General features: G+C 33.9%; 1 protein-coding gene across 5 annotated transcripts in view; it reads left to right on the forward strand.

Annotated features, from left to right (window-relative positions):
• The window catches only part of PRMT3 (protein arginine methyltransferase 3), a 138,680-nt gene that overhangs the window by 16,499 nt on the left and 108,540 nt on the right, over positions 1-13,641 (forward strand). For all 5 annotated transcript variants that reach the window (XM_068556359.1, XM_068556358.1, XM_068556355.1 and 2 more), the window contains 2 exons: positions 1,630-1,695; positions 10,804-10,925. In XM_068556359.1, coding sequence (XP_068412460.1) covers positions 1,630-1,695; positions 10,804-10,925 — 188 coding nt within the window. The remainder of the gene's footprint in view (positions 1-1,629; positions 1,696-10,803; positions 10,926-13,641) is intronic.

The following is a 13,641-nucleotide window of genomic DNA, read 5'->3' on the forward strand; positions in this document are numbered from 1 at the left end:
TTGTAGGTTTTGTTGTGTCAGCAAAAATCACTGGTTACAGTGTAAGAAGAGTATAAAAATGGTAGAAATGTATGAAATGGTATTTTTTTTTTAAAAAAAGACAGTTTTTAAATTAATTAATACTATGTTTAAATTCATTTAAAACATTAAATTCTCATAGTAATTCTTTTTTTTTTATTTATTTATTTTTGGCAGCGTTGGATCTTCGTTGCTGCACACGGGTTTTCTCTAGTTGTGGCGAGCGGGGGTTACTCTTCCTTGCAGTGCATGGGCTTCTCATTGCAGTGGCTTCGCTTGTGGCAGAGCACGGGCTCTAGGTTCGCAGCTTCAGTAGTTGTGGCACATGGGCTCCAGTAGTTGTGCCTCGTGGGCTCTAGAGCGCAGGCTCAGTAGTTGTGGCGCATGGGCTTAGTTGCTCTGCGGCATGTGGGATCTTCCCAGACCGGGGCTCGAACCCGTGTCCCCTGCATTGGCAGGCATATTCTTAACCACTGCGCCACCAGGGAAGCCCCATAGTAATTCTTAAAATACATTGAGGGAAAGATTTAAATTTTTAAAACATGATTTAAAATTTTATTTGTAAAGCAATTAGAAATAATTCCATCAGAAAACATGGAATTAATTATGGAATTTCCATTGTTTAGATCCAGCAATTAAGTAAAACAGCTTGCCTTTTAATTTAAGCCCTTCTTTGTACGTTTTTTTTAAATCCCAGTATTGGCATAAAAATGTTTTTTGGAGGGTATGGACTGTGTAAAGTTTTATGTTGTAGTATTTAGTGTAACTACTTTTTTTTTTTTTTTTTAACCTAGTGTGAAACCAAAAACTAGAATTCCCGATCTGAGATATTTTTTATTGTACTCATTTTACTCACTCGGAAGCAGAGCCCCTTACTGCTGAATTTGCTGTCAGCGTGTGTCTCAGCTGAGGTGATTTAAAAGGGAATCAGCTCTGTTCATGCACCAACATATATGTTAACATTCAGTGCCTGCCTTGGTCACAGGTCATGTGAGACTCCAGAGTGGAGAAGTCTTACGATATGGTCTGCGGGGCTCAGCGATTGACTTTTAGGCTTATAGGCTTTTAAGCATCATTTCCTACTACAGACATTTCTAGAAACAAAACAGGATTATAAATCAGATAGGTGCTGATCAATGACTTTCTTAGGAAACTATACTCAGTTGAGCTTCATTTTTCATATGTAACTGTAACTTTTACATCTATCTAGTTTGGTGTTTTCCTCCCATATTTTAACGTAGTTCTACCACAGGGAATAAGGCTCTAGATTCCAGGCCCTATTTAAAGGAGTAAAATATCATGTTCATCTTCTACTAGCATTAATTATCACTTGAAATCTTATAATGCATGTCAAGATGAAAATATGTACATTTTTAAGAACTTAGGTCTTATTTGGCTTTCAGTGTTGTTCTTAAACGTTTTCTTTGTGTGTTGTTGCTATTTCCATTCTTTATTATTTTCTTTTAGGAAAAAAAGATTAGGCTTGGTTTTCCAGGCAAAATGTAGCTATGGAAACTAGAAGTGTGTGATAAATTAGCTAATATCTTCCTTAAATATTTTTACTTGTTCAGACTATCCCGTAAACACAATGTCTTCCTCTCTCTACCCTAGGACAAAGTACGAACAGAAAGTTACCGAGATTTTATATACCAAAATCCACATATCTTCAAAGATAAGGTGAGTAGCATAGACTACAGAATTGTACATTTCATGTGGATCTTGGGCAGCAGAAATCCTCTTAGATCATCATTGTGATAGCAGTTGATTTCATGTACACTGGCTTTATTTCATGGAAGACTTTTGTGATGCTGCTCTGTGATGCAGTATACTGATAACAGAAATGCTAATTGGTGCTGTCATTCAATATACTCTTTTTTTTTAAATTGAAATTTATTAATTACAGTGACATAGCTTAGTTAAACTTTGCTTATCCAGATAATTTTGCTTAAACCATATTTTTGATTTACTGTGATTCCTATTCATTTCCAATGTATAAGCTCTATACCAAAGCACTTTTAATTATTATTTTAGTTTGTGTTAATTAGTTACAAATTAATAATTTTAAGAAGTCATTATTGGTAGGTAGGGTCAAATATTGTAAGGTAGAATTTATTTTATGTGCTTTCTTTTAAGACCTCATTTATTTACCCCTTTATGAGTTACTTTATTTTTAAAATTTTTTTACTTTTTATTTTTGGCTGCATTGGGTCTTCATTGCTGCACGTGGGCTCTCTCTAGTTGCGGCAAGTGGGGGCTACTCTTTGTCCCTGTGTGCGGGCTTCTCATTGCAGTGGCTTCTCTTGTTGCGGAGCACAGGCTCTAGGCGCGCAGGCTTCAGTAATTGTGGCACGTGGGCTCAGTAGTTGTGGCTTGCAGGCTCTAGAGCACAGGCTCAGTAGTTGTGGTGCACGGGCTTAGTTGCTCCACAGCATGTGGGATCTTCCCGGACCAGGGCTCGAACCCGTGTCCCCTGTATAGGCAGGCGGATTCTTAACCACTGCACCACCAGGGAAGCCCTGAGTTACTTTAAATTTTACAGTTAGTGTTAGTACTGCCTCAGGTTATTTCAAAGGTGATCTTTCACTTTGTATATGGGTGGGTGTGTTAAAAATGTGTCATTTGTTTTTCGTCCCTTGTGAATTTTTCAATTTTTCTTCTTCACTTTCTCCTTCCCTCCCTCTCTACATTGGCATGGTTATCTAAAAGTTCGGGTTTTCTGTTTTTGTTCCTCCTTATTGGAAATTAGTCCACTAATTTAGTCAAATATATTATCGTCTCTGCCACTTATATACTTTTGCTTGAGAATTTTTCCCTACTCTTTCTACTTCAAGAACATGTATATTGGTAACATCAGGTTTTTATAATTCCCCTTTCACCTCCATTTAAAAGATACTTCTCTCAGGTTATTTCATGGGCTTTATGTGATGTTGCAGCAGTGATTAACAACCTTCATATGTTGAAAATCTCTTTACCTGATTTTTATGTTGTTTGGAATATCATGTAGATTGGCTTTTCATTTTCCATACCTGTTTCCTAAGAGCGGTGTTTCACTTGTGATCTAGCCAAGTTGGACCTGCGAAATTTATATGGTGCTCTGATATCTTTTGGCCAAAGCATTACCTATGAGGTAATGATGGTATGTGTTTCTTTGTTTTTGCTAATTCCCCTATAGACAAATAGATTATTTTATTTTTAAAGTATTAGTTTTTATCAGTTCTTTATACTTGGCTTTTTTGTATGCTTTTTATATGTTTTTGCAGCAGAGACTATAGTTTTTATGTTTTCATAGTTTTTATGTTTGCACCCAAGTGCTGGAACAATTTATTTAATATTTGTCTAAAAAACCACATTGTTTCCAGTAAAGCAAATATGTTACTATTAAAAATGTTGCCTTATATTTACAGTTCGATTTTGCCTAGATTTTTATTTTATTTTTTCCTTAATATGTTGTATAGAAATTAACCATGTTCTAGTCTGGGAATCACTAGTCCTGCCTGGCTTCTTAGGAACCATCTACATAATAATTTTAGACAGTGGTGAATCTCTGTGGGCTTCACTTGTAAAGTGATTTTTTATGTATAGCTGATTCACTTTGTTATAAAGCAGAAACTAACACACCATGGTAAAGCAATTATACTCCAATAAAGATGTTAAAAAATAAAAAAAAATTTAAAAATAAAAATAAAATGATTTTTTAAACCTTTCTGGTTCTAAAATTTTATGATTTTTGTTTTTATAAAAGCACTATCATTTTCTTTCTTTGAGCCGTCTTTTTTAAAATAATTTTTGATTTGAATGCCATAAGAATTCGTTAAGTAAAAGTAGTTAGAAGTTTCTTTTTCAATATGCTCTGAATAGACTTTTGTGTTATATTACATAAGAAAATACTGAAAAGGCACAAGTATTAGTCAACATAAGATTAATCATTGGGAAATTAAGTAATTATGAATATTTCTATGTATACGAAGCACATCTTACTGGGTTCATAGACCTATACACAGTCCCTTTCTGCTTTTAATTTTTTTATTTGTAACAATCTTATAGAAATATTGTATATATTATATTATACATTTTTGGACAAAATACATGACCATGGAACACATAGAATGTTTAATTATTTTGTGTTCCACTTACTGCTTTTACTGAAGAGATTAAATCTGCCCAAGTCAGAAAGGGGCTTACTAATAAACTGGGAGTATTTTTCCTTAGTACTTTGCCTAAGATGCTTTCATTTAATTTATCAATGTGTAATTAATTTTGCTTGGCATTTGTGTTTTCTCAAAAGTATACTGTAATGTAAAATATTATGTGTGTCAATTTCTAACTCTTTGAAGTATATTCAGGATATAATTTTCTATAATTAACAATATTAAATAATCTAGAGCTTTCATATTTTTAAATGATTTGGGATACTTTTCTTTATATTATACTATGACTACAGATTTAAAAAATATATGACACATATTTAAATAGCATTTGATAATTTATAGAATACTTTCAAGCATGTTGTCTCATTGTTGCTATACAATATACCGATATGGTGTATTCATAGCAGGTATATATTTATCTCTATTTTTTCACATGAGGAAATTTGAAACCAGTAGGTTAATTGACTTTCCCTAAAACAGGCAGCTAAAAAAAAGCAAACAAACGAGGGTTTTAGTCCTAGTCTAGTGCCCTTAACCCTGTGCCACTACACTTTGAACACTGTTATGTTAAAATAGAATGAGTAATTAGGGTGGGATTCATTAATGATATTTTAATTCACACTATTTTTCATATATGGGTCATATAATTTCTGTGTGCCATGACAGAACATGTTCATGAAATTATTTAAATATAGTTCTTTTTAAAAATGTATGAAATAACATGTTTTCTTAAGTTTTATTACCATTGTTTTTGTTTGCTTTTATCTCCATTAGGTAGACAAATTTCATATCACAGCACTAGCTTCTGTATCATATTATTTAGTGAATGGTAGAGATTTATTTTTCAAAAAGGTGCTTATAATTTAAAATGTCTTCCTTCCTTCCTTCCCTTCTCCCTCCATCCCTCCCTTCCTACTTCCTTTCCTTCATTCCTTTCTTAATATTGTTTTAATTCACAAAGCTCCTGTGGAGGCCATATGGTTTCTCAGATTTAATTTAACTTTGGGTGGCATAATTGTGTTATCACTCACTCATAATTAATTTCTATTTGTAGTTCACTGAAGAAATTCACAGTTAGGTGCCTTTTTTATGCTTTTGACTATTATCTAAGTTAAAATTGATTCACTCTTTTTCCTTTTTTTTTTTTTTTTTAGAAACAGTGAATCACATTCCTTCATCATTTTATAGAATAATGTTAGTGTATTCTGTTATCATTTCTGCCTCTTTCTTTGATTCTAGCAGGTTTTAGTTTATTTGCCCAACTACCTAAATCTGAGCTAGATGTAATAAATAATTAGTATATAATTAAAAATATAATTTAAATATAAGCTTTAAAAAGCAGATTGACCTATGTATGTTTGAGTGCTACCTTTACAAATTACCAGCTCTATGATCCTGGATCTGTTACTTTCCTTGTCTGAAGCTCTCCTTCCTTCAGAAAAGGTTAAAGAAGAATTTTATATATATATGCATATGTATATAAATTATATATGTGTGTGTATGTATAGTCTTAAAAAAGAACACACACTCTAATTGGAGTAAATGATACATATCCTTCTGTACTTAGCTTTTGTAGCTCAGCAATTTCTCTAAGATAATCCCTTATTAACATTATTTTAATGGCTCAAAAACCCAGTGTAAAATTGTCCATAAATTGTTTTGATTTATATTAGAAATAATGCTGCATGTAAAAATATAAAATATTAAAAATCTTTTTATAAATATGAGAGAAGAATAATAAGATAAATTCCTAGCAGTGGCCTCCCTAGGTCAGAAAGGTTCTACCCAGGATGGTTTTAGGGCTGCCAACTTGTCTTTCCAGAAACAGTGTGTGGGTGTTGATATTCCCAAACACCATTGCCAAAGCACTGTGCTATCAAACTTCTAAATTCCACACTGATCTTTTATTTTTAATTTTTTAATTTTGCAAATATCTTATTTCAATGAAAGTTTTTGGGAAGTTATCACTTACTATTGTGTTATATATATTTTTATATTTTATGCCACATAATATTTCAAACTGATATACTATAACCATACTATAAATATATATGCTCTGTGTTATAGTATTTTCTTGATGTTGTGGTTAATAATTTTATTTGGAACTTTAAAAAAATAGTTTTGTTTGCAATGATGTTGTATAGATTACATCTTACAATTTTTAAACTTTCTTGTGTGTGAAGTGGTTATGTTAAAATGTGCTGACTCACCCAGATAGGCCACATGTGCAGGAACAGTCACATTCTCGCTGTGGAGCCATCTGGGCCTCGTCCTTCTTAGAGCAGTAGCTTTTGGCAACCTTATTTCTTCAATAGAAATTAGACTGTTTAGATTCTGTCTCTTCTGGAGTCAGTTTTGGTGTATTATATTTTCAAGATATAATGGAACAGGGCTTCCCTGGTGGCGCAGTGGTTAAGAATCCGCCCGCCAGTGCAGGGGACACGGGTTTGAGCCCTGGTCCGGGAAGATCCCACATGTCGTGGAGCAACTAAGCCCGTGCGCCACAATTACTGAGCCTGCACTCTAGAGCCCGCAAGCCACAACTACTGAGCCAGCATGCCACTACTGAAGCCCGTGTGCCTAGAGCCCGTGCTCTGCAACAAAAGAAGCCACCGCAGTGAGAAGCCTGCGCACCACAACAAAGAGTAGCCCCCGCTCGCCGCAAATAAAGAAAGCCCACATGCAGCAACGAAGACCTAACGCAGCCAAAAATAAATTAATTAATTAATTAAAAAAAAAAGATGTAATGGAACAGACTTCACTTATACTAGTAAACAATACAGAAGATAAAATGTGTAGGAACAGACTTAACTAATGTGCAGGACTTATATGAAAAAGATTTTTTAAAACCCCAAACTCCTGAAGAACATAACAGGTGATTTAAACAAATTGAAAGTCATACCATGTTCCTGAATGGAAAACACAAAATAAAATTGTCTGTGTTCCATAAATTTATATTTTAGTGCAATCCCTATAAAAATGCTAAGACTTAAAAAAAAAACAAAGAAACCATAGACAGGCTGATTTTCTTGTTCTTGTGGAAAAATAAACATGTAAAATTGTCCGGAAACACTGAAAGCAATTGGCAGTGAGGGTGGACCAGCTTTACTAGATAGAAATTCTGCCAAGCTTCTATAATTAGAATAATTACTGGTACGTGATTGTATAGATTAATGGAGCAGAATAAAAATCTAGAAATAAACCAAAATATACACAGATCTCCAGAGGGATCCCTTCCTCTCCTCTGTCATGTGAGGACACAGCAAGAAGTCATGTCTGTGAACCACAAAGCAGGCCCTCACCAGAGTCAACCTGTGCCTTGATCTTAGACTTTCCAGCCTCCAGAACTGTGAGAAATAAATTTCTCTTGTTTACAAACCACTCAGTTTATGGTGTTTTTGTTATAGCATGCTGAATGAATTGAGACAGGGACCTTCAGCATTCACTAAAATTTCTGTGTGTTTTGGTCTGTCCCCATGTCATAATCACCTCCGAAAGGCCCCAGCTTCTAACACCATCACCTTGGGGGTTAGTATTTCAACGTATGAATTTCAGGGGGATGCAAACACAGACTGTTTAATAACATGTTGGGACAATTGGTTAGCTATCTGAACAGAAGTAAAGTTGGAACCATACCTCTTAGTGTATACTATGATAAAAAAAAACTGTAGTAATGAAACTATAAATGTACCAGAAGGAAGTGTGAATGAAATAGAGAATATGGGCTAAGTCAGTCTAATTATGATCAAAATCCAGAAGCCATTAAAAAAAAAAGATTTATGAGTTTGACTGTTAGTAAAGAATTTCTACATAGCAAAGATCAGTGTAAGCAGAATCAAAAGATGAAAAATCATATGCTGAGAGAAAACATTGCAAGTCATATTACAAAGGTCTGATCTTAACTAACAAAGAACTCTTATTTGATAAAATTTGATAAGAAATTTGGTAAGAGAAGGACTAACAACTTGGTGGAGAAATGGAGAAAGGATATAAGTAGATGGTTCACATAGAACTACAACATATGAAATAATGCAAAACCTCATGATAATGGAAATGCACATTAAATCTAGACCAGTATACCATTATTTTGTACTTGCCATATTGGCAGAAATCTGAAAGTTTGATTATATGAGCTAGTGTCACCTGTGAGGAAATTGGCCCTTACACATTGCTGATTGGAGTCTTCATGAGTAGAATTGCCTTATGGCAGGTAATTTATGTTTAGCAGAATTACAAATATGTATATTCTCTCTGACCCAGTGTTTTTATTTCTAGGAATAGATTTACTCCTTTATACTTCTGTAGAGTTACTCATGTATGAATGGGGTTAGGTATAATGTTATTTACAGCATTGATTGTCATGGTAAAATTTCAGGAACTACGTAAATGTCCATCGGTAGAGAACTGGATCAGTAGATTATGGTACAACCATGATACGGAATCCTATACAGCTATGTAAGAGAAAGAAGTTCTATAAACTGATATGAAAAGATCTCTATATTGTTAAGGAAAAAAGCAATGTGTAGCACAGTGGGTATAATATGCTTCCATTTGTGTAGAGGAGGGAAGGAAATACATATATAGTATTACATTGTATATGCATAAAAATTCTTTTGAAGGATAAATAAATACACTTTTTGATGTTTAAACTGTATGAATGTTTTACCTAGTGAAAAAGTATTTGTTGAAAAATATAATAGATTCTTAATTCTAGTTCTATTTTTCTTACAGTAGCTTCCCATTACTCAGAATAAAATCCAAGGGCTTTATGTGATCTGACCCCTGCTTAACCCTGATCTCACCGCCATGGAACCTTTCTCACCCAGCTCAACCACAGTGGCCTTCTTGCTTTGCCTGGAATCTTGTGTTTTGCATTTAATATCTTCTATGGCTAGAAGGCACTTCCTCCAGATCTTTGACTGGCACACTCCTTTACTTCATTTCCTTCTCCGCTCACATGTATCAGAGAAGTATTCGCAGACCTATCTAAAATTCTAAAAGAGTGTGTCCCCCCGCCCCTTGCTCTAACCTCTACTCTGTGCTTGAGTTTTCTTTATAACACTACTATTCTCTGTTAACATTCTCTGTTCTTTATTCTCTATTCTTTGTCTGTTCATTGTCTTTGTCTCCCCCACAAGATTGTAAGCTCTGTTAGGACAAGGACTTGGTCTTGTTTGTTGCTGTACCCCATCACCATGATCAATGCCTGCACTTAGTAATGCTCAGCGAATACTTATAGTAGAAGACTACTGAAATAATTTCATATTTTGAGACAAGTATATAGGGTTTCAGGTCATTGGTAATGAAAGACTTAAGGCACTACACTTTCGGTAATTTCTAGTGTACCTCAGTATTTTCCTGAATGTGTTTCCTTGGTAATTAGTTTTTGTTTTTTACTGTGAACCAAGCAGGTTTCACTATACTGTTCTGGGAAGAACCATATGAAATTCTTGATTAGAAATAATTGCTCCCTGCCTATCCCCAATAACATCTTAAATTTGGTTCTTCTTATTTCTTTCACCAATGATAATGAATATCATTTTTCAAAATTCTCAAGTTACTGAATTCTAGAAGCCAATTTGTTTTTATTGTACCTGTATTATTAAAATGAGTTGAACATTTAATTTTGGAAGTAGAGAGGTTATGGCAATATTCTATATCCATGATTCCTTTATTTTTTTTTTTACATCTTTATTGGAGTATAATTGCTTTACAATGGTGTGTTAGTTTCTGCTGTATAACAAAGTGAATCAGCTATATTTATACATATATCCCCATATCCCCTCCCTCTTGTGCCTCCCTCCCACCCTCCCTATCCCACCCCTCTAGGTGGTCCCAAAGCACCGAGCTGATCTCCCTGTGCTATGTGGCTGCTTCCCACTAGCTAGCTATTTTACATTTGGTAGTGTATATATGTCCATGCCACTGTCTCACTTTGTCCCAGCTTCCCTTTCTATCTCCCTGCCCCGTGTCCTCAAGTCCATTCTCTACATCTGTGTCCTTATTCCTGTCCCACCCTTGCGTTCATCAGAACCAATTTTTTTTTAGATTCCATATATATGTGTTAGCATACAGTATTTGTTCTTTTCTTTCTGACTGACTTCACTCTGTATGACAGACTGTAGGTCCATCCACCTCACTACAAATAACTCAATTTTGTTTCCTTTTATGGCTGAGTAATATTCCATTCATGATTCCTTTATAACCATTTTTAAATTGTACTGGATCAGGCTATCTTGCTTAAGTTAATTCCTGCTACTCAAACTTGAGAAAGTTTATTTCTGTTAAAATTTAGAATTACTAAGCCTAAATTAGAGCATACATACAATAAGGAAATAAAAAACAGAGACTAATTCCCTCTTAATAAGTCTGTGGGAATTGCTTATTTCATATAAAACATTTCTTAAATTTACATTGTTGCATCTGATTGCAGCAGACTGTGGCCAAAACACTGTTATGAATTTAAAACAACTTAATGTAATTATATTTTCAGTTTCCCCAAATAGAAATTATTACCATATTTGATCGGTAAAGTTTAAATTTTTGTTATCTATTCCTAGCCAGAAACATCATCATATATGAATAGGATTTAAAGTATTAGACCTTCTCGATAATATCTGTTTTTTTATTATACCAGGTAGTTTTGGATGTTGGTTGTGGAACTGGAATTCTCTCTATGTTTGCTGCTAAAGCTGGGGCAAAGAAGGTTCTTGGAGTTGATCAGTCTGAAATACTTTACCAGGCAATGCATATCATAAGGTAGATGCATTTTACGGCTTGATTTAAGATTATTTTTAAATTTAATGATTAATGTCAATTGATTTTCTTGTCTTTAATAGCGATCCAATGCAGACTCAAGACACTTGTCTTTTAGTAAAAATTCACTCCAGAATAATAAGATTTTAAGTTGGATTGACCTAGACATGTTTGAGCTATGAATAATTTTTATATAGTTTTCTGTCCTTCCAATTATGGCTATAGATATGCTAATTACAATAATATGAAATTAGAAATCATGGACATATAAGGCAGTGTTAGAAGACTTGCTACAAAACTCAATATATCAGTAGTATTTCCTTTAGCAAATAGCAGTTCAACTAAAAAGACTAAGGATTATCTTTTTCTTTTTGACAACACTAGCCCTTGTGCCTCCTCAAATTAAAATAAGTAAATTCCAGAATGGCTACAAACTTAATTATGTTCTCTAAAAATATCTCCTCTCTTTGAGGAATTAAGTTGGTTAGGTTAATTGATATGTGATTGTTTTTACAGTTGGCTTATATCCTAGTAAGAAGACCTTCATTTGAACTACAGCTTTTAGAACTAGATTTTGTTAGCTGTGTACTTAACCAAAGCATGTTACATTTGGAACTTTGGAATAATTTCCAGAATAATTTTAATAGCAGGCTTCTTAGTGATTCTTTTTTCCCCCAGCTTTATTGAGATATAATTGACACATAATATTGTGTGAGTTTAAGGTGTAAAATGTATTGCTTTGATACATTAATATATTACAGAATGATTACCACCATAGTATTAGCTAACACCTCCATTGTGTCACATGAAATAATTACCATTTCTTTTTTGTGTTGGAAGCATTTAAGGTCTACTCTTTTAACAGCTTTTGTGATGCTTACGTTAGATTCTCAGCAATGATTCTTAAATGGTCCTCCCCCTGATACATATGTTTTATTCTTAAAATTGGTTAATATTGATCATTTCTGATTCGTATAAAATTTAATTATGTAAAATGTTTAAATTTTTAGATTTTATTGCATTGAAGTCTAGTGTTGTGGTTAAGAGTGCAAAGTTTGAGTCAGACAGGTTTGAGTCCTTGCTCTGTCCCTTCCCTGTTGTTTGAACTTCAGTTAAATTATATCAAACCTCTTTGAAACCTCAGTTGTTTTACTGTCAAAATGAAAATAATGATGACTACCTCATATGGTTATGAGTAAGGTAAATAAGTTATAAGTAAGATATGCACCTCAGTCTCTTTGGCATATTGCCTGCCCTGGCATGTAGTAGGTATTCAGAAGTTAGCAACTGTTATTACTAACAAGTACCAAATTAATGTTAATGAAAAAATGACATTGCTCTTGCTTAGATTTTTTCATAGAGGTTTGTGGTTATTATTTTCATATTAGAGAATATGCGTCTGTGTTGCATATTCATATGCAATCCATAATCTAGTAAAGTTTTTTTATTTCTTATGTTGCCATTAACTTACAACAGCATCATTTTGGGGGTTCAGTAAAGAGCACCCTCTCTTGCTTGTGCATTACCATCCAAACAGATATGAGAACCACTGTCCCAGAGAAGAGATTGTTTTAGATGAATTATCAAAATTTTATTGTTGTGATAGTAAGATTACTAATAGTAAGATATTTCTATTAGAAATTCTCATCTTATGAAAGACCATGTTCATTTATGTATTCATTTGTCATTTTTGATTTCTGTAAGGTGAGACTAGATGTGCTCTCATTTTAATTCCTTTATGGAAGAAAAAGATAGTGATAGCACTCATTTTATTTTGCTTTGTTTTCATTTTATTTCACAGAAGCCCTGATTCCTAGTGACTTTTTAGAAGTATGTTTGTACAATGATTATAATCAAATTCATTGTGTATGAAATTTAGTGCTGGAGTGTATGGAAATTTTGCATGAGAGCATTTATTGAAAATGACTTAGCATTCAATTCTAGGTACTTAAATTTAACAATAAAAGTTGCTAACATTAACTTACTACTTTCTATTTAATTTCTTTTGAGGTAGGTACAAAAACAGTACATATATATATATATATATATATATATATATATATATATATATATATATTTGTTTTTATAGAGATTAGGAAATTGAGACAGAGACTAGGTAACTCTCCTTATTTGTAGTGCGGCCAGGATTAGATCCCAGGCAGCCTGACTCCATGGTCCATACTCAAAGCCAATTTACTATGCTGTCTCTCCATTTCACTACTCACAGGGCATGTATTGGTTGCATTCAGTAGTTTGCTTTACTTAGAACCTATAGAGTTTGAAAATCAGACCTTTTTGTTTTGGATGAGCCAACATTGTACTTTTCTTCAAAGATGTTCTCCTTTGCCTTCTTTTTTTTTTTCCACATCTTTATTGGAGTATAGTTGCTTTACAATGTTGTGTTAGTTTCTGCTGTACAACAAAGTGAATCAGCTATATGTATACATATATCCCCACATCCCCTCCCTCTTGAGCCTCCCTCCCACCCTCCCTATCCCACCCCTCTAGGTGGTCACAAAGCACAGAGCTGATCTCCCTGTGCTATGTGGCTGCTTCCCACTAGCCATCCGTTTTACATTTGGTAGTGTGTACACGTCACTGCTACTCTCTCATTTCATCCCAGCTTCCCCATCCCCCCATGCCCTCAAGTCTGTTCTCTACATCTGCGTCTTTATTCCTGCCCTGCCACTAGGTTCATCAGTACCGCTTTTTTAAATTC

The sequence above is a fragment of the Eschrichtius robustus genome, chromosome 11 (assembly GCF_028021215.1).
Source record: "Eschrichtius robustus isolate mEscRob2 chromosome 11, mEscRob2.pri, whole genome shotgun sequence".
In the NCBI taxonomy this organism is placed as follows: Eukaryota; Metazoa; Chordata; class Mammalia; order Artiodactyla; family Eschrichtiidae; genus Eschrichtius; species Eschrichtius robustus.